The 19,516-nt window shown below is 66.2% G+C and overlaps 1 protein-coding gene across 3 annotated transcripts in view; it reads left to right on the top strand.

Annotated features, from left to right (window-relative positions):
- Positions 1-8,066: 8,066 nt before the first annotated feature.
- Positions 8,067-19,516, top strand: part of SHANK3 (SH3 and multiple ankyrin repeat domains 3) — a 534,820-nt gene continuing 523,370 nt past the window's right edge. For all 3 annotated transcript variants that reach the window (XM_059725576.1, XM_059725575.1, XM_059725578.1), the window contains exons 1-2: positions 8,067-8,108; positions 17,414-17,798. In XM_059725576.1, the coding sequence (XP_059581559.1) occupies positions 17,502-17,798 (297 nt within the window). In that variant the 5' untranslated portion in view covers positions 8,067-8,108; positions 17,414-17,501. The remainder of the gene's footprint in view (positions 8,109-17,413; positions 17,799-19,516) is intronic.

Below are 19,516 nucleotides of genomic sequence, written 5' to 3'. Positions count from 1 at the left end.
AGCGCCGTGTGGGCGTGCATGTGCCCAGCTGCGGGTGTGGGTGTGAGCGAGTACCCCAAGCAGGCACGGGGACACGCGTGGGAGGGCACGGACATGACAGAATAGGTCTGTGCGTGCATGGACACACGTGTGAGAGGGCATGTGTCCAGCTGCAGGTGTGCCAGGGTCAGAGCATGAACGAATAGCCCTGTGCGTGCACAAGGACACATGTGGGAGGGCATGTACCCAACTGCAGGTGTGCCTGGGTGTGGGAGTGAGGGAATAGTCTCCTGCGTGCATGGGGACACGCGTGGGAGTGCGTGTGCCCAGCGGTGGGTGTGCCAGAGTGTGGGTGTGAGAGAATAACCCACGTGTGCACAGGGGTATATGTGGGTGCACATGTGCCAAACTGCAAGTGTGCCAGGGTGTGGGCATGAGGGAATAGCCCCATATGTGCACAAGGACACGTGTGGGAATGCATGTGCTGGGGTATGTGTACCTGGCTGTGGGTGTGCCACAGTGTGGCCATGGAAGAATAGCCCCATATGTGCACAGGGACATGTGTGGGTGTGCATGTGCCGGGCTGCAAGCGTGCAGGGGTGTGGGTGTGAGAGAATATCCCAACATGTGCACGGGAACACAGGAGGGAGTGCGTGTGCTGGGGCGCATGTGCCCAGCTGGGGGTATGCCTGGGTGTGGGTGTGCAGGAATAGCTTTCTGTGCCTACAGGGACACATGGGGGAGTGCGTGTGCTGGAGTGTGTGTGTGTGTTTATTAGGGAATAGCCCCGTGCATGCATTGGGACATGCGTGGGAGTGCATGTGCCAGGGCTCTGTGCTCAGATGCATGTGCACCAAGGTATGGGCATCAGGGAATAGCCCCACGTGTGCATAGGGACACACATGGGAATGTATGTGCTGGTGATGAGGGTCTGTGCTTCCCAATAGGGACACACTTATGGTTGTGTGCATCAGCAAATTGGGGTTGTGTTTGCACAGAGGTGTGTGTGCACACTAGTGAAGCCCAGCCCTGTTCATGCTGCAGGCACACCTGGGCATATGTGTGTCAGTGGGTAGCAGCTGTGTCAGCTCTGGGGATGTATGGGAGTGTGTGCTGGTGAGCAGGGACTCATGAGATTGTGTGTGTTGGTATACAGCATTGTGGCTTTAACAGGACGTTTGTGAGTGTGCCTGGTGGTGAATAGGGGCATGGTCCAGCAGGACACCTGTGTGTGTGTGAATGGTAATGAACAAGGGTATGATCCAGCAGGACACATGAGTGTGCATGGTGGTGAACAGGGGTGTGGTTCAGCAGGACACTTGTGAGTGTGCATGGTGGCGAATAGGAGGAGGACATGCATGAGTGTGTGAGTGTATATAGTGGTGCATAATAGGCATGGTCCAGCCAGCAGGGCACATGTGAGCGTGAGTGGTAATGAGCAGAGGCATGGTCCAGTAGGACACGTGTGAGTATACGTGGTGGGGAATAGGAGCACGGTTCAGCCAGACACATATGAGTGTGCATGGTGGGGAATAGGGGTGTGGTCCAGCAGGACACGTGTGAGTGTGTATGGTGGTGAATAGGGGCATGGTTCAGCAGGACATGTGTGAATGTTAGTGGTAATGAACAGGGGCATGGACCAGCAGGACATGCATGAGTGTGCATGCTGGTGAATAGGGGTGTGGTCTGGCAGGACACATGTAAGTGTGCATGGTAGGGAATAGGGGCTTGGTCCAGCAGAACACGCGTGTGTGTACATGTGTGACAGGTCACGTGGCATGTCTATAACTCTAAGAGGAGAAAGGGGGGGGGAGAAGCATCCTGCAGCAGTGGTAGGGGCCAATTAGCGAGTCACCTGGCCAGGAGGGGGCGGGGCTTGAGGTATATAAGCCCAGGGCCTGAAGAGCCGCTGGCAGTGGGGCTGCTGGGTTAGCAAGCCTGTCCACGGCAAGGGGCAGAGGCAGGCCTCGGTCTGGATGGGCTGGGGCAGAGCGGGTGGGTGTGAGCAGGGCCCAGAGCCCACCGAGGGGCGAGCATCAGCAGGGCTGTGGGAGCCTGATGGTTTCACTGGCCCAGGAGTGGGGCTACAGGCTGCCAGGGCCTGGTAGCCCGGAGGTCTCAACTGGCCCAGGAGCGGGGCCAGGGCCCAGAGAGGGGCCAAAGACGGGGGTCACAGGCAGAGACCGAGGGGCAAGGAGCCTGTAGCCCAGGAGGGGTGAGGGCGGTGGCTGGGAGCGCGGAGCCCAGGAAGGGCAGGTGTCAGCGCATCACCTGCAGGGCTCGGGAGTGGGGCCTGGGGAGGATGGAGCCCATGTAATTAGCCCTGAAGCCAATGACCACGGGCACCTGTGGTCAGGACAGGGAGACCTGGTGTGGGAAGCCCTGGGCAGGCTCCCTGTCCTCAGAAGTTGGTCACATCAAGGGGAGAGGGCCCGAGGGGAGCAGGTGTGACAGGCTGAACGGCTACTGCGGGCGTCACGAGCATCCCTGAGATGAGCTCTTGCTGCAGCGTGGTGGTGAATCGGGGCGTGGTCCGGTAAGACACATGTAAGTGTGCGTGGTGGGGAGTAGGGGCACAATCTGGCAGGATATGTATGCGTGTATGTGGTGGTGAATTGGGCGTGGTCTCGCAGGACACACGTGAGAGTGCATGGTGGGGAGTAGGGGCTTGGTTGGGCAGGACATGTGACCATGCACGTGGTGGTGAGCGAGTCCGTGCTCGGCCAGGCATGCGTAGCTCGGGCGTTCGTCAGTGGGTTGCTCCCTGCAGGGTGCCTTTGGCCCCTTCGAGTTTCCGGCCTGCGGGACACAAGTTGGCAGCCGTTCTTGTGGCTGGCGCCCATGCTGGGGGGCTTGTGCCTTCCCTGCCCCTCCGCGGCATGTGCTCTTTCACACGTGTGCACGTGTTGTGGGGCCCAGCTTTGCCTGCTCCAGGGGGCATGGGGTGCGTGCCAAGGCAGGGTATGGGGAACGGGCAGCATCTGGAGCAGGCTGGGGCCAGGTGTCAGCAGGCTGTCAGGAGCAGCAGGGCTGGCGTGGGCGTGCATTGAAACCAGGGCACTAGTGCTAGGCGGTGTAAATGGCCCCAAGGAACAGGCTGGGCCCTCAGCCCTTGGTGCCGCCCTGAGCCTCCAGCAGTCTCAGGGTTAAGTCTGGCAGCCGCAAGCCACGGCCGGGACACACGGCCCAGGCTGCAGTCTGGTCTGCAGCAAGGCATGCTGGGGAAAAGGGGAGGAGCTTCCATATATAATGGCTCAGGCAGCCCTGGGTGGGCCAGACGTGGTGGTGTTGGGTGGCTGCGTGTGCACGTGGGTGTGGTTTTGGGGTGCAGGCATGACGGGACTCCCAGCGCCTGCTAGGGCTCCCTGAGCTCCCCACGGCTCGGCCCCACGCCAGGCCCTTGCTGGGGCGAGGGACCAGAGCAGCCTCTGGCACCTGGGGCTGGGTGCAGCCCACAGGTCCGACAGCCAGCTGGGACCCCCTCCAGGACCTCTGGCCGTGGGGAGGGGGTGGGAGAGGTCTCCACACCTCCAGAAGTTGCTGCAAGAACGGGGGCAGGTGCAGAGAAGGGCAGCGAGGATGAGGAGCGCTGTGGGGGCTTCCCTAGGAGGAGGAGAGACTCACGAGGCCAGGCCTGGGCAGGCCAGAGACACGGGGCGAGGGCAGGGGAAGGGTTCACAACGCACAAAATGGGGAAGAGAAAGTCCCGGGGGATTTATTACTGCCCAGCATGGAACTAGGAGGTAGTAAGTTGAACATGAACGCCGGGCCACTTTTATCCTCCCACGTGGCTCGTGGCCACCAGCCGTGGTGGGAGCTGAGAGCTCGGCCAGATCCACCCAGGGCCTGGACACGGGCTTGGAGGAAAGGGGCACGGGGAGCTCTGGAGAACGCACAGTATTCTGGGACAAGTCCTTTTTGGGGTGGGAGAGGCTGCTGCAGTGCATTCTGGGTCCAAGCCTCCTGCTGGTGGAGGGTGCTGCTGTGCACCCAACCAAAGCTGCCACCACCCGACACAAATGACCCCTGGGCCAACCTGGTCGGGGTCAGGGAGGTCCAAGGCAGAGCTGGCCAGGGCTTGGGGGAACCAGGCTGCCCAGGGCACCGGGGGAGCCAGGGGGTGCCGTGCTGCCATGCTCGGAGCTGCTCACGCCCCGGGCGGGTGCTGCATGGAGGTGCTGCGCCAGGCTGGCGCTGGGAGGGGGTGGGCCGTGCTCAGCGGGGACCTTTGGGGACCGTGCACAGGGCACAGTGGTCACGGGGCGTCCATCTGCTGCCACGAACCAGTAGGACAAACGTGGCTGCTGCAGTGCATGCTGGGATAAGGTCTTCTAGAGGAGGCTACTGCAAAGCATTGTGGGATAAGGTCGGCTTGGTGAGGGTGGAGGCTGCTGCAATGCATTCTGGGTTCAGGCCTGCTTGGTAGGGTGGAGACAGCTGCAGTGTGTTCTGGGACCGTGGCACTTGATGTGGGCAAGGATGTTGCAGTGCATTCTGGGATCGTGGTCCCAGCCATGGGGGGAGAGGGGGCAGGATTCGGCAGCTGCTGCAAAGTATTCTGGGACAAGTCCTTTTTGGGGTGGGAGAGACTGCTGCAGTGCATTCTGGGTCCAAGCCTCCTGCTGGGGGAGGGTGCTGCTGTGCATTCTGGGACCGTGGCACTTGGTGTGAGCAGGGGATGTTGCAGTGCATTCTGGGATCAATCGTGGTCCCAGCCGTGGGCGGCAGCTGGTTCAGTGCACTCTGGGAAAGGAGGGCCTGCTGTTGGGGGAGTCTACTGCAGGGCATTCTGGGATTGGTGGGCTTGCTATGAGGCGCTGTGCTCCTCAGTGCCGTGTAGCGCGGGGCCGTCACGGCACGCGCAGGCCACAGCAGCGCTGGAGCCTCGGCGAGAGCCTGGATCGGCCCGCTGTCCCCAGCACGGGGCTGGGTCTGTGCTGCCTGGACCCGACATGCCAGCGCCGGGGCAGTTGCGTGGGATGCCCTCGCCGCCCTGGGGTCAGGGTTGGCGGAAGCATTTACCACGGGGGCAGGGAGCAGTGCAATCTGAGAAGCAGGCTCCGGGCTGGCATTAAATATTGAAGCTGGCTCGCCCTCCTCGGTGCTCGGCTCTCCCAGCTTTGCACGGAGCCCGGGCTGGGCCAGGAGACAGCGCTACCCCAGGCTGCCTGGGAAGGGCCCCGCCACGTGGTCATGGCTGCCTGGTCGTGGTTGCAGCCACGTGGGCTCCAGCTCCCTCTGTTCCTGTTTCCGGGACTGTGACGTTCCAGGGACCCGGGTGTCCTGGTGCTTCCTCTCCAGCTCCTCCCTGGGCAGGGCCACGAGGTGGGGGTCCCCCGCGACTCCGGGGCTGGTTTGGCCCCGCTGGCCCTGGGGTAATGGAGTCGGGAGCTCTGGACTGGGGGCCTGTGCACGCCCCCCGCTGACACCGTTCGGTCCCAGTTGTGCTGCCGGCGTTGCCGGGCTGGGGGCTCCTACCGCTATTTTTAGCTGCTGCAAGGAGTGGCCTGAACTTCCCGGACGGGCCCTCGTGCTTTTTATAGGCACCTCCGGGGAGCGGGAAGAATGGCAGGAAGAGCAGCAGCCCGCACGGCCCGCCCAGCGAGCCATTGTTGCTGCGTGACTCACGCCCGCTCCGCAGGGTGGGGGCCGTGGTCTGCGGTGCCCAGTGCGGGCGCAGCCCCCTGGTACTGGGGTGCAGGTAGGGGGATGCTTTTCCCAGAGTGCAGTGGGAGTGCCAGGCAGGAGGGCGTTGCATGCTGGGGCTGGCAGCTGCTGGGTGTGGGTGGCCCTGGGGGCTGCCGCCGGTCTCCAATGCCTGTTGGCTCCTCCGCACCGCAGAGGGTCCAGCTCCGGGGCACAGGCCCTGGGGTGTGGGCTGAGCAGGCCAGGGAGGGGTGGCCGGCCCGGGGCATTCGGAGCCCAGCTGCTGCCCCCCACCTGGTACAACAAGCATGGGACACTGCAGTGCATTCTGGGATAAGGCCTCCTGGGGCTGGAGGATGCTGCAGTGCATTCTGGGATTGTGACTCTGGATGTGGGGTGGATGCCACTGCAATGGATTCTGGGATAGTGGCGGTGAGTACGGGGTGAAGGCTGCTGCAGTGCATTCTGGGATAGTGGTGCTGGATGCAGGGTGGAGGATGTTGCAGTGCATTCTGGGACAGTGGTGCTGGATGCAGGGTGGAGGATGCTGCAGTGCATTTTGGGAGGCTGGTGTGACCCAGGCCAGGCTGCAGGGGGCGGGGGGCTCAGGGCACTGCAGCCTGGGGCATTGGCTCAGGGCTTAGCTGCCCCAGGGGGGACTTTTCCCACCTTCATTCCCTGCACCCCCGGGAGCCGGGGGCAGGCCCTGTACGGAGACCTGGCCACGTCCCCTCTGCTGCCTCCAGCCCCAGGGCACGGAGCCCAGCGCCGAGACTCAACCGGCCTCCCTTCTCTGCGAGCCCCAGCACCTGATGGGCAGAGCGAAGCCGGGCACCAGCAGAGGCGAGGAGGATGGGAAGGCCTGTGCATGGAGATGGGCATGCACCCATCTCCTGGCGCTGGCCAGGCTGCGGCCATCTCCGGGGAGGGCAGCGCGGCGGGAGGGGAAGCGTGTGCTGCCGTTAAACACATCATGCATCCTCTGCAGAATTTATTCCCCTCCGGCGCATCCCGTCTCCCTGCTCTGATTGCGTGCTCGTCCGTCCCCCCGCTGGGCTGGCTCGCAGGGCTGCGTGCACCTTCATGCTGCTGCAGAGACGTCGATGCAGTGAATGGTGCATTTCTCTCCCTGGTCACCACTCAGGCGGGGGAGACCACGGACGCGTGGCCCAGCACTGCCCCTGCCACCCGGCATGGTCTCTGCCCTGCCCGCCCCTGTTCCACGTCCAGCCCAGGTGCAGGAGGTGTTGGCCCAGCCTGGAGGAGGTTTTGCACTGGCTTCCCCGCATGTGGGGAACCACCACAGCTGTTGTGGGCCAGTCCCGGGGCTGCCCGTGCCCGATGCTGCAGGGGAAGGGGCTGGGGACAGGCTGGCCCCCTCCCAGGCCCACGTGGGAGCACGGGGCTGCAGCCACCTTGTACAAGGTTGCAAATTGTCATGATAAAAACACCAGAGCTGCCACGGACTGGAGGCTAAGGGGAGCCGGTCCACGTTGTGCCTGGGACGTGCCTTCCCCGGCCCAGTGCATGCGGTGCATGGTGCATGGGTGTCTCCTGCCCTCCCCGGCCCCCACATGTATTTCTGCCCCATGTGTCGGGGGGTTTAACCCTCCCCAGAGTCGCTGGTGCTGCTGCAGGCCAGGCTGGGGCTGGGGCTGGCTGTGCCAATGCTCCTGCCGGCACCAACCCCGCAGGGTCCTGGCTGGAGGGTCTTGCCCCCACGCTCAGGATCAGCCCCACGCTGCCCTGGGGCCGGAAGGGATTTTCCCCCTGCTCAAACTGGTCGAACTGGGGGGTTTCCCCTTCCTCTGCAGCGGGGACACAGCCTGGCCTGGGGTCTCTGCAGCGCCCATGACCCACCGGCAGCAGCAGGACGTTGGCGGCCGTGTTCCCCCTGCTTTCCCGGGGGTGTGGGATGGGGGCGATGCCTGGGGCTGTGTCAGGGGCGACTGTCGTGTGGCTCCAAAGTTGGACATGGGGTTTGCTTGGCTTGGTTTGGACGGGGCCGATCCTGCCTCGAGCTAGATGTGACCCCGCAGCTCCCTGCCAACCCCACAGCTCTGGGACCCGATGGGAACTGGACACAGGGGATGTCCCTGTCGGGGTAGCTGCCCCACGGGGTGCAGGGCAGAGAGTACGGGGGAGCCCCAGCCCCTGCAGTGCCAGGCCCCGTCGCGCTGTGCACACGTGCACCCGAGCCTGAGCCCGAACCCCCTGCACCACAGCGATGGCACGCCTGGCCCTGCTGGGACCCACTGATGCTATGGGGCGGGTGCGAGGCTGCCCTGGGCCCTTGGGACCTGCCTGTTGTTGGGGGCAGGAGCTGGGGGGGGACATGCATATCGGGCCGGTCATGGAGCACAGGGATGGGAGCAGGGGGCAGCATCGGCGGGTGCTTCCCTGCTGCAGATTCGTGTCTGACCCTGCGTTCTCCTCCCCAGGTGAATGAGGAGGGATCCCTGCGCCCGTGACAGCCGCCTCAGGTAGGTCCCATCCCCTGGGCAGGTGTGATAGACCCCGGGGGACCTGGGGGAGCAGTGGGGCACCGCACTGCACCGGGGGCTGCCACGCCTGTGACTGCATCGCCCCGGGCTGGCCAGGTCCTGGCACTGGGGGCTAGGAGGGGTCAGGATCGGGGTCAGGATGCCGCGCTGAGAGAGCATTGGGATGGGGATGGGGCTGCAGTGAGCCCCCCGTGGATGTGGGGGGTCATAGAGCTGCCCATGGGGTGCCCTGCCAGTGCTCAGTGCCTGCCCCAGCACCAGGCGCTGGGTAGGAGGCTGCGGCAGAGCAGGCAGCAACTGCCCAATCCTGCACCTGGGCCTGCAGGGAGGAGAGTGCAATGGGCAGGGCAGGCCGGGGGCAGGTGGGGCTGAGCGGCTCTGCGCCATAAGCAGTAAGGAGCGGTGCAGGGGGCGACTGCCCCGGGGCAGTGCGGGATCAGAGAGCCCCCCGCCTTGGTTGGCTGATTCAGGTTGTGAGGGGAGAAATGGCCATGCGTGTGAGTGCATGCATGAGCATGTGTGCAGGAGTCTGTATACATGCAGGTATAGGTGTGTGCATTGTGTGCATGTACCAGTATGTGCATGTGCAGACATATGTGCATGCATGTGTGTGCAAGTGCATACATGTGTGTAGGTGCTTGTATGTGCATGTACTGTATGTGCAGATGTGTGTATGTGTGTGCAGACATGCTTGAGCATGTGTGTACATCTGCATGCATGTGCAGATGTGTACACGTATGCCTGTACATGCATATGTATGTGTATACACGTGTGTATGTGCCACCAGGGGTCCATGTGCAGGTATGTACCTGTGCATGTTTGTGTGTGTGTGTGCAGGTGCAGACACATGTATGTGTGTATATGCAGGTGTGTGTGTATGCAGGTGCTTGAGGGTTAAGGCCCTGAGGTTGGGAGCCAGCATGTAGCTCAGGGGTGCTCATGGTTTTGTGTGTGTGTGTGTGTGTGTGTGTGTGTGTGTGTGTGTGTGTGTGTGTGTGTGTGCACGCATGCCTGGGTGGGAATGAGTATGTGCATGTGTATACATGTGTGTGCTTGGGTACATGTGCACGTGCTTGCCTGTGTACATGTGTGTGCATGTATGAGTGGGCCTGTGTGTGTGGAGGCGTGCCTGTGTATGCCTCTGCCAGAGTATGCGTGCATGTGTGTGTGTTTGTGTACATGCATGAGCATGTGTGTGTGTTGGTCTGTGCAGGAGGCCTCTGGGAAAGCCGTGGGCATAAGAGCAGCAGGCAGCTTCCCCGGGATTCCCACAGGGCTGGTGGGGGCAGCGGTTGCCCATGCAGCCCCGAGCTGGGGCAGGCAGTGCCGGGGCAGGAGTGCTGCTGGGGGCCACGAGCGGTTCCAGCCCCGGGGTCCCGAGTCCCTTTGGAGGCTCCTGGGTTTGTCTAGACCGGCCCCTCTCCCTGCAGCGCCGTGCACAGCCCCAGGGCACTGGGTCCGACTCGGGGTAGGCAGGGATGGGGGCACCCCAGCCCCTCCCCAGCACCCCATTGCCTCGAGGCGCTGGGTTGGGGCTGCCTGGGGCAGGGAGGAGCTGACTGGTGCGGAGCCAGGAGCGGGATTAGGGGCCCGTCAGTCCCAGACCAGCAGATGCAGGCGTCTGATCCTATTACCGGGGCTCAGCAGAGGCTGGCGGGGTCGGGGCTGGTGGCCGGCTCTGGGCTCTGGCCATGGCAGGATGGGGCCGTGGGGTGGCATCCCCGGCCGTGAGGGAGCGGTGTCGCCAGCTGCAGCAGGTCAGATCGGCATTGCTGGGGCTGCGGGTATCTCAGCGGGGGGTCCCAGGGCTCTGCCCCTGGGCCCAGGCATTGGGCCAGCCTGGGGGCGCTGGGCTTGACCAGCCCCGGGCATGGGGCGCTGGTGACCCCGGAGGATGTGCCAGCTTGGCCCCTTGCACCCGCTGGCTGTGCTGGGGCCTGGGGGACTGGCCGCGCTGCACCCTGACGGACACGGAGATGCACGGCTGTCGGCTTGGCCAGGCCAGGCCAGGGCCACGCATCAGGCCGAGGCACGGCGGCGCTTACTGCCCTGACGGTCCCGGGGAAAGACGGGTTGCAGCTCCAGGGTGAAACCTCCCCCGGGTCTGGACCAGGCTAACGACTGTGTTTCTCATTTAAAGCATCTGACACAGAATCAAAGGGTTTGGGGTTCACGGGTATTTCAGGGGTGCGGGCTCTGCCCAGGGGCTGCTTCAAGGATCTTGGGGACTGAGGACCCGGCCCCGACCCTGCTGCGAAGGGCAGGGAGGAGCAGGCCTTGCTCTTTTCCCCCTCGCGTCTTTGCTGCGCCCAGCATGGTCCTCGGTGGCCCCGAAACGCACCTGGGACCCCGAAAGCTGCCTGGGTCCCTCTCGGCGCTGGTGCAGGGGCTGGGCCCAGAGTGCACGGGGCTGCTCCCTGCCTGCGTTCCTATGGTTACCGAGTGACTGCGTTCCTATGGCTACGAGCACAGCTCTGGCTCACCGTGTTACCGTAGCGATGGAGCGCTGCACCGTGCGGTGATGCCCGGTGATGCTGGCGTGGCCAGCGTCGGAGCCCAGGATGCTCCCTCCCAGCGCCGACAGCGAGCGCCCCGTGCTCGGGGCCAGGAGCTCCCCAGAGCCGGGCGACCCGCCACTGCCCGCGCCCTGGGAGGGGCAGCCCCTCGGTGCCGGGGGCTGCGGGGGCTGTGCTGCCGGGGGGACGCGGTCTGGCCCTGGCAATGGGACGGGGCGGATGCGGATGCAGCCCCGTCCCATTGCCAGGCGTCCCCGGGGACCTGCTGCAGCCGGGCACGGAGCAAGGCGCGGGGGGGAGTCCTGGCACTGGGAGTGCTGGAGCAGAGCCCCCTCCCCGCTCCCCCCGGCTGCCGAGCCAGCCCGCATTGAGTTACGGTAACTGGACCCGCAAGCGTCTCAAAGCGCCTGTGTTCGCCGGAGCCCCGGCACCGAAACCCAATCCCCGTGGCTGCCGATGCTGGGAAGTGGGTCAGGGGCCGGGTGGGGGTGTGGGGGCGGCACACCTGAGCCCGGCTGGGCCGTGGGAACCCCCTCCTCCAGCGCCGCCCGGGACCCCGAACCCCAAGGGGACCCCGGCCCCAGCCAAGAGCGCTGGGTTGGATCTGGGCTCCCCAGACCTGGGGTTTCCGGGGGTCTGCAGCACAGGCACCCCCTTCCCCGTGGACGGGGGACTCCCAGGACCCTTTTGGGGCCGGTCAGGCCGCTCGCCAGGCCAGACAGTGGGGCCGTGCCAGGCTGGACATGGTAGGGCTTTCCCAGGAGCTGGCCACACGTCCCAGGGGACTCGCTGACCTTGGTGGCTGGCGGGGCGGAAATCAGCGGGCTGTGGAATCGCCCGGCAGGCCTGGGGGGCGCCGCGGAGCTGCCCGGTCGATGCCCTCGCGCTCGGGTGCCTCTGCAGGGCGCAGCCAGGCCCCTCCTGCCTCGCCCGGCTGCAGAGGAGGCCCAGCGCGGCCGCGCGGCTCTCCTGGCACGGGCCGCCCCAGCCATCCCGGAGCCCTGCTCCGTGCCGGCTCCGGTCCGACCGGTGCCCACCCGCACGCTCGGGGCGTCTGCCACCCCAGCCGCTGAGCTCCCCGGCTCCTCCCGGCTGTGCTTTGCGTGCTCGTGCCAGGATCGTTTGCTGCAAATGGGGCCGGGACCTGAGTGCGCGAGTCTGCACCAGGGTCCCCAGCAACCTCCCCATGTGTGGCACCCCTTGCCCCTGGTCACGACACCTGCCAAGCCCTGTCTGCTCAAATGAGTCACTCCCGACAGGGCAGCCGGCACACACCATCGGTGGTGTTGGCTTTGTCTAGGATGTGGGGCTTTCCAGCCACGTCCCTGCCAACGCGACCAATGCACCATGCCAGGCGCTGGAGCAGGCATGGGAGACCTGGGGTGCCCAGCTCGTGTCTCCCCCAAGGCATGGTGCACGCCCCCAGGGAAGGCATCCCTCTTGCTTCCCTCTCTTGTGCTCCCCAGCTCCGTTGCTGCAGAGGAAGCAGCCTGGAGCTGAGCGGGGGGAGCAGGAGCCACCGCCACGTCTCCAAGCCCCACGGGGCTGGGTTGGCCCTGGCCGGGGTGGCCCCACGCAGAGGGGTCCAGCTCCGTTCCCATGCGGCTGGAGGAAGCCAAGGCCAGATGCACCTGCGTGGGATCAGGCCCTACTTGGGCCTGGTCAAATCCAGGTGACCCTGCTGTCCAGCATCCGCCCTCCTGTGTGACAGGAGATGGGGCAGGACGGACCCACGGTCTGACCCAGTCCGATGCAGTTCTCATCACCTTACAGTGTGCCCGCATTGCACCTGGTGCCCCAGGCCAGGGCAGGACCTGCCTGCTGCCCGGTCCCTGGAGCTGCCAGTGCCCACCTGGGCCCATCCTTCCCTGCCCGGCCGCGGGCTGCTGGCGGCCTGCCCCTGCTTCCCTTGGTCCCGTCTGGGGGCCCTGGGTCTGCCGGGTGCTTGCCCCACGTTCCTGGTTGCAGCCGTGGCACGGACCCTGCTGATTCCCCAGGGCTCCTGGCTCCGGCTTTACCCGTGATGCCACCCTCCCCGGTCCCGTACAGCTCCAGGCTTCCTGGGTAGTGACATCGGCTTGGATCCCCCCAAGTCCATGGCTCTACGCAGGGCGACCGCCTACGTCTCCGTCCCTTCTAGACCTCGGTCGGCCTCTACTCCGCCTGCTCCGGACCCCATGGGCTGCGGCCCCTTGGGGTCCTGCCCCTCCAGCCCGGCCTTGGCCCTGCAGCTCCGAGACCCCCGTGCCACTTGGACACCGGCTGCTCGACGCCACGGGCGCTGTGCCAGGCCGGCTGGTCCCCGGGAGGGGGACAAAGGACAAGGTCGGGCCGGCTGGAGCTGCTCCGTGCAGGCAGTTGACCCCCTGCCACGGCAAACACAGGGCTCCTGGCAGCGCAGGTGCCCTGATAAACAGCACCGCCGCCGCGGCTCCCAGCCCGGGGCTCCTGCTCCGTGTCCTTCAGTTTGGGGCTGGGCAGGACCCGGGCGCGGCGTGGCGCTGGGCAGAGCGCGGTGCTACCAGGGCCGGTGCCGTGCTGGGGCGATGTGGGCACCGGACCAGCCGCCCTGCGTGGTCTGGAGCCGGGGACGGTGCATTCCAGCTGGTAAATCAGTAACGAGGGAAGGGGGAGGGCCGCGGGCCGTCCCCCATGCCAGAGGAGTGTGGGAAAGCGGACGCGGCTCGGCTCCCGGGGTGCGGAGGCCCTGCCTGTCTGCAGCAGGTGCGGGGGGACGTGGGGGCGGCTGTGATCGGGGCCACGGGGGGATGTGGGCAGCGCTGGGCGCCAGTGCGGGGTGCTCTCCGGGCCCGTGGCTTTGCCGACAGAGCAGGATGGTCCCGGCAGGCCCCGTGCTGCTTGGGGCAGGGGCCGTGTGTCCCCGCCACACCAGGGATGAGCCAGGCAGGGGGTGCTGGACGCCGCCCTGGTACCAGGGGCCAGAGCCGGGTGCAAGCCTGGGGCCCCATGGGCTCCGTGACACCGGCATGGACCTGGCTTTGCCCTGTGCAGCCCGGCGAGGTCAGGCTGGACCCACACAGTGCAGTGGGTGGGGATGGCTCCACACCTTCCTGCCCTAGTGTGGACAGGTCCTCCAGGGTGGGTACAATGGTTACGGGGTGCCCGTGGCTCTGGAAGTGCAAGGGAAGCTCATGCCAGATGCGTGGGATGGGGCCACGTGGGCCGGGGCTCAGCCGTGGCCGATGCGGCGCTGCTGCATCACAGCCTCGCGAGCTGTTGGCTGTGCGGTCATGGGGGCAGCTGGGCTGGGAGCCACCTTTGACCTTTTTTTGACATCCTTTCCCCTGACCCCTTTCGGGATCCTCCCTGCTCCCAGCAGCCCTCTCTTCTGGATCTCCCAGCCGTGAGCCGGAGCCACCCTGGGCTTTCATCAGGCCCCGGTGCCTGATGACCAGACCCAGCCTCCGGCACCTGGTGCCGATCCACCCTGCCCCTTTCCTTCTGCAGTTCCTCGCCCCCCTCGAGCCTTAACGAACCACAGTAATTGCATTCCTGGAGGACGGGGCCCCCTCTTCCTCGACGGCTAATAAGCATGTTTAGCAGCACGGGGATTTTCCTGGGAGGCTTTTGCCGTGAGGATGCAGAGCAGCTATCCCTGCCCCATGCTGTCTCCTTTGGCCAGTGTGGACCCATGGCCGCACTTTGCTGCCTGCTTTTCCTTCCCCGCCTCGCACCGGGGCGTTTTTCCTGAGCACTTGGGGAATCCAGCTAGCCCGATGGTCACGTCCCCGCTCTTCTGCCGCCCATCCAAGGAGCTCTAATAGATCAGCGAGGCGCGAGTTTCCTGTGCTGGTTACCCCCATCACATCGTGCTCGTGGAGATGTTCCTAATTCTCCCCTGGATTATTTTTTTCACCCCATTTTCCTGGGGTTGAAATGAAGCTCCCTGGTGGGTAATTCCCAAGACCCCTCCCATTATTTTTCGCCATAGGTAGGCACGTTAGCTTTCCCCCGGCTCTCCGGGGCCAAGGCTGACTTGAAGGAGAGGAAGCCAAGGTGTGCACATCAGGAGGCCTGGATTAGCGAGTCTTGAGGGGGCTGGCTGATGCATTTTCCGAGCCATCGATGCCTGTATCTGAAACATGATAGGAAACTAATGAGGTACCAGAGGAGTGGCAAAAAGCGAGAAACCCCTGACAGTTACCATCTGGTTAATCTAATTTCTCCCCCTTGTGAAATGGAGAGAGAGAGATGGAAAGAAGTAAAATCTGTCAGTGGCAGGAAGCAGTGGACACACGAGTAGGATGCGGTGTGGGGAGAGGGGGTGCAGGTTGTGCCTCAGTGGTGCGGTGTGGTGCAGTGGGTGCAAGTTGTCCCGTGCTCAGTGGGAGCCTGGTGTGGCGATGGCAGTTGTGCACTGTGGGGGAGGGATGGAGCAGGGGTCAGGGGGACGGCAAGTGCCCCGTGGCCTCTGGGGCTAGCGCTGGCAGCTTCTGCTGGGACTCCAAGGGGACTCATCAAAGCAGGTTAGAGTCCTCCGCGCCTCTCCTTTGAGGGCCTCGGCATCCCCACGGCACATGTCCCAGGATGGGGCTGTTGTCTGCCCCTCCCTGCCCTGGAGCATCATGGGCAGCGGTGCCCTCATCAGTACCCAGGCACTCTTTCCAGGGCCATCTCCCCTCCCCAGGGGCTCTGGGAGAGCCTGTCCTGGCTGCTGTGCCCCCCAGACGTCCAGCTGGGCTGGGGAACTGCTCTGTGATTGGCTGCCCACTGCCGTGGCCCACCTCCTGGGGAAGGGCAGCCAATCAGAGCAGCAGTAGGGGACAGGCTGACCCACCCCTCCCAGGGAGGTTGTGGGTGGTGGAGCAGGAGCACAGCATCCTCCCACCCTGCGGGGACCCGGGGCTGGTTTGCTGCCTGCTACCCTGGCAGCTCCAAGGCCGAGCCCTGGAGAACATCTGGATGTGGGGGGCCCTGTACCGTCCTGCAGCTGCACGGGGTCCAAGGCCTGGCTCCGCTCTCATGCGGTGCCTGCTCCCAGTTGGGTGCAGGGTCTGGGGGGGCCTCATGGGGCCATGTTGCCGGGGCTGGGCTTGCTGAAGGAGGGCCAGGCGTCGGCCTCAGGGTAGGTGCACGGGCTACGAGCTTCTTCCTGGACAGATCCAGGCCAGCCCATCCATCCCACCAGCTCCCAGGGACTTTCTGTGCAAAGACCATCTGGTGGAGGAGACCTTGGACTTGACCCCATCTGAGAGTGCTTTCTGTCTGGGTCTCCTTGGCACTAGGGCTTGCCCTGCTGCCGTGCCAGGCTGAGCAGGGGCAGACATGGCACGGGGCCAGGGCCAGTGGGGATGGGTTGCTGTGGTGCGGCGAGGGCGCCTGGGGTGGCTGTGATGGTGTCTGCAGGGCTGGCGCGGCCTGTGGGTGCTGCAGCTGGGGGTATTGCTGGACAGCAGATCTCTGCCGGCCCAGGGTGCCCCTGGCCTGTTGGGTGCCCCTCACGATGGCACCTGGCCTGCCCCTCTTGCTCTGCCTCTGCCCAGGCCGGGGCGGGATGTCGTGGGCCAGGGACAGAGGGAGGTGGAGGTGGGGACTGGGTGCTCGCCCCTGGGTGCCACATGCTGCTCTGCAGGGGCTGGGAGGGGGTGCCCAGGGCTGTGACAGAGGGCAGGGGGCTGGGGGCTGGGGAGGGCCTGGGCTGTCTTTGTGACCACAGGTCCCAGCGCAGCTCTGGCAGGGGGACGGTGAGCCGACCCCGAGGGCAGCCACCCACGGAACTCACCGCCGCAGGACGCCGGCCTGGGGCTGGGCAGGAAGGTGGCCATGGGCAACCTGCCCCGGGGCCTGGCTGAGCCATGGCTGCCCCTTCCCTGGTGCCTGCGGGGGTGGACTAGCTGGGGTGGGCAATGGGGAGGCAAAACGGGGCAGCGCTGATGGGTCTGGTCAGGAGAGCTGGTGCAGCTGCACCTGGGAACTCTACCCCGGGGCACGGGCAGCGTGTGCGCCCTGGAGCTGTGGGTGCCCCTCTTGCCTGGGTGCCCCCAGTGTGGTCCTGGTGCGGGGTGGGTGGGTGCCCCCAGGTCCTGATCCCTGGTGCGGGGTGGGGTGGGCGGGTGCCCCCAGTGTGGTCTCAATCCCCAGGCTGGGTGGGTCCCCCCAGGTCTTGATCCCTGGTGCGGGGCAGGTGAGCAGGTGGGTGCCCTCAGGTCCTGATTCCTGGTGCGGTGCAGGGTAGGGGGTGGGCAGGTGCCCCCAGTGCAGTCCTGATCCCCGGTGCAATGCGGGCAGGTGGGTGCCCCCAGGTCCCCACCCCCGGTGCAGTGTGGGCGGGCTGGTGTCCCCAGTGTGCTCTGGATTCCTGGTGCGGGGTGGGGGGGGGTGCCCCCAGAGCGGTCCTGATCCCCAGTGCGGGGCAGGTGGGTGGGTGCCCCCGGTCCCCATCCCTGGTGCGCTGCAGGGCGTGGGGGCAGGTGCCCCAGAGCGGTCCCAGTCCTGGGTGGAGGGCGGGGGGGCGGGTGTCCCGGAGCGGGGGGGCGGGTGCCCCAGAGCGCTCCCAGTCCCGGGTGCTGGTGCCAGGCGGGGGGGGCGGATGCCCCGGAGCGGTGCCAGTGCCAGTACCGGGCACGGGGTGGGGGGCGGGTGCCCCGGAGCGGTCCCGGGCGGGGGGGCGGGTGCCCCGGAGCGGTGCCAGTGCCGGTGCCGGGCGTGGGGCGGGGGGGGTGTGAGTGGGTGCCCCGGAGCGGTGGGGCTGCCCGGGTGCCGGTGCGCGGTGCCGATGTGTGCGCCCTGCCCTGCCTTGCCTTGCAGCGCCGCGGGGCCGTGATGCCCGGGCTGTAGCCGCCGCCCCGCCCGCCCGCCCGCCCGCCCGGCGCAGCCGCCGCCCGGAGCACGGAGCATGCCTCGGAGCCCGGCAGCCGGCAAACATGAGTCTTCGCCGCCGCCGGAGCCGGAGCAGCAGCCACCGCCGGAGCCGCCCCAGCTGCAGCCGCAGCCCCAGCCGCAGCCCCAGCCCGGCGCGGCCGCGGGGCAGGGTGCGGGCAGCCCCCGCGACGAGGCGCTGTATGCCAGCATCCCGCCCGGCCCCGGCCCCGGCCCCGGCCCTGGCCCCGACCCGCCGCCGCCCGGGCGGATGGAGGAGCCCGCGGCCAACGCCATCGTGGTGCGCATCGGCATCCCGGACCTGCAGCAGACGGTGAGCGCCCTGCGGGGAGCAGTGTGCGGGGTGGGCGTGCGGGGAGCGGGGTGCGAGGCTGGGGCGCTGGACCTGCGGGCAAAGCCCCACTCACCACCGGGAGGGTCCCCCGGGCCGGGGGCACAGGGGTGCTGCTGGGGGCAGGTGGGTCTGGGGCGAGCAGCCATCCATCCGATCCCCCTTCCCCGCGCTGCAGCCTGTGCCTGTGCACACGCGGGGCTGGCAGCCGTCTCCACGCCCCGGGCAGGTGCCCCGTCCTGGTCCCGGTCCCCGTCCTGGGGCATGCGGGGAGGTTGGTGCCCGGCTCTCTCCTGCCAGCCCCAAGCCGACCCGGCAGGGAGGGACGAGGACCAGCTCAGTGGCCGGGCAGGGAGGAGGCGGGATGCCAGTGCCGGTGGCGGTGCAGATGGAGGGAAGGAGCTGGCCCTGGGCACATCTGGCCCCGCAGCCCGTGGGGCCAGAGCTGTGGCTGGCTGTTGTGGCAGGACACAGCCTGTCAAAAAGCACAGGTGTAGTGCGCAGGCTGTGATACCGTGGCACAGCATGTCAGTGAACATGGGTGTGATAGCATGGCATGGCGTGTCAGCGAGCATGGGCGTGCTAGTGTGGTGCAGCACATCAGTGAGCACAGGTCTGCTAGCGTGGCATGGTGTGTCACTGAGCACCAATGTGATACAAATGGGCACAGTGGACAAGTGTTATAGCATGGCACAGCGTGTCAGCAGGTACAGGTGTGATACCGCAGGGTACAGTGTGTCAGTGAGCACCAGCGTGATACAAGCAGACCCAGTGTGTTAGTGGACACAGGTGTGATAGCAGGGCACAGCTTGTCAGTGAGCGCAGGTGCAATAGCGTGGCATGGCATGTCAGTGAGAGAGGGTGTTATAGCACGGCACAGCGCGTCAGTGAGTACCAGCACGATACTAACTGGCACGACGTGTTAGTGGGCACGGGTGTGATAGTGTGGCACTGTGTGTCAGCAAGCAGAGCTGCGATACCGCACAGTGCGTCCAGGTGAAGGTGCGCTCCCGCAGAGCGTGCCAGCGGAGCTCGGCACGTCAGTGAGCCCGGAGGGGACAGCACCAGCACCAGCACCAGACACGGCGGCAGCAGGGGCCGTGGTGCGGGGGCTGCGGCGGGTGCGGTGCGGGGAGCCCGTGAGCGGGGCTGAGCTCCAGGGACGGTGGTGCCGGCTGGGCTGTGCCATGCCGTGCAGCCACGAGGCCTTTGCTGTCGAAGACTCAGCAGGCAGATGGGGCCACCGGGCTTGAGCTCTTTGGGCGTCTTTCCCCGCTCCGCTCTCAGGACTCGTGGCCGCAGCTCCTGCCCCTGCTGCCTGCGAGCCCAGCTCCTCGCCGCGGGGCCCGGAGGCTGCTGAGGGGAGGCAGCATGGCCTGTTTCGGGGTGCTGGCTGGCAGGGGCTGAGCTGGTCCCTCCCGGCCCCCCGAGGCAGGGAGAAGGTCCCGTTGGGAGCTGGACTTGCCCCTCGGGGAGGTCCCGTTTTCCCGTGACGCGCCAGTGCTGGACAGGCGGAGAGGAGCGTCACTGGGGCGCGCAGGCAGGGGCCTGCGGCAGCTGAGAGCCGGGGGTGTCGGAGGCACGAGTGCGAGTGTCGCCTGCCGTCGAGCTCCCAGCCCAGCTGCACGGGGGACCCCGGCAGGACCGGGGGGGGCACCGGTCCCGTCACTCCCGTCGGCTGCAGGGGCTGGCTGGCGGAT

This window comes from Alligator mississippiensis, chromosome 4 (assembly GCF_030867095.1).
Source record: "Alligator mississippiensis isolate rAllMis1 chromosome 4, rAllMis1, whole genome shotgun sequence".
In the NCBI taxonomy this organism is placed as follows: Eukaryota; Metazoa; Chordata; order Crocodylia; family Alligatoridae; genus Alligator; species Alligator mississippiensis.
Note: the sequence above shows the minus strand (reverse complement) of the source record. Positions and strands in the feature narration are given on the sequence as shown.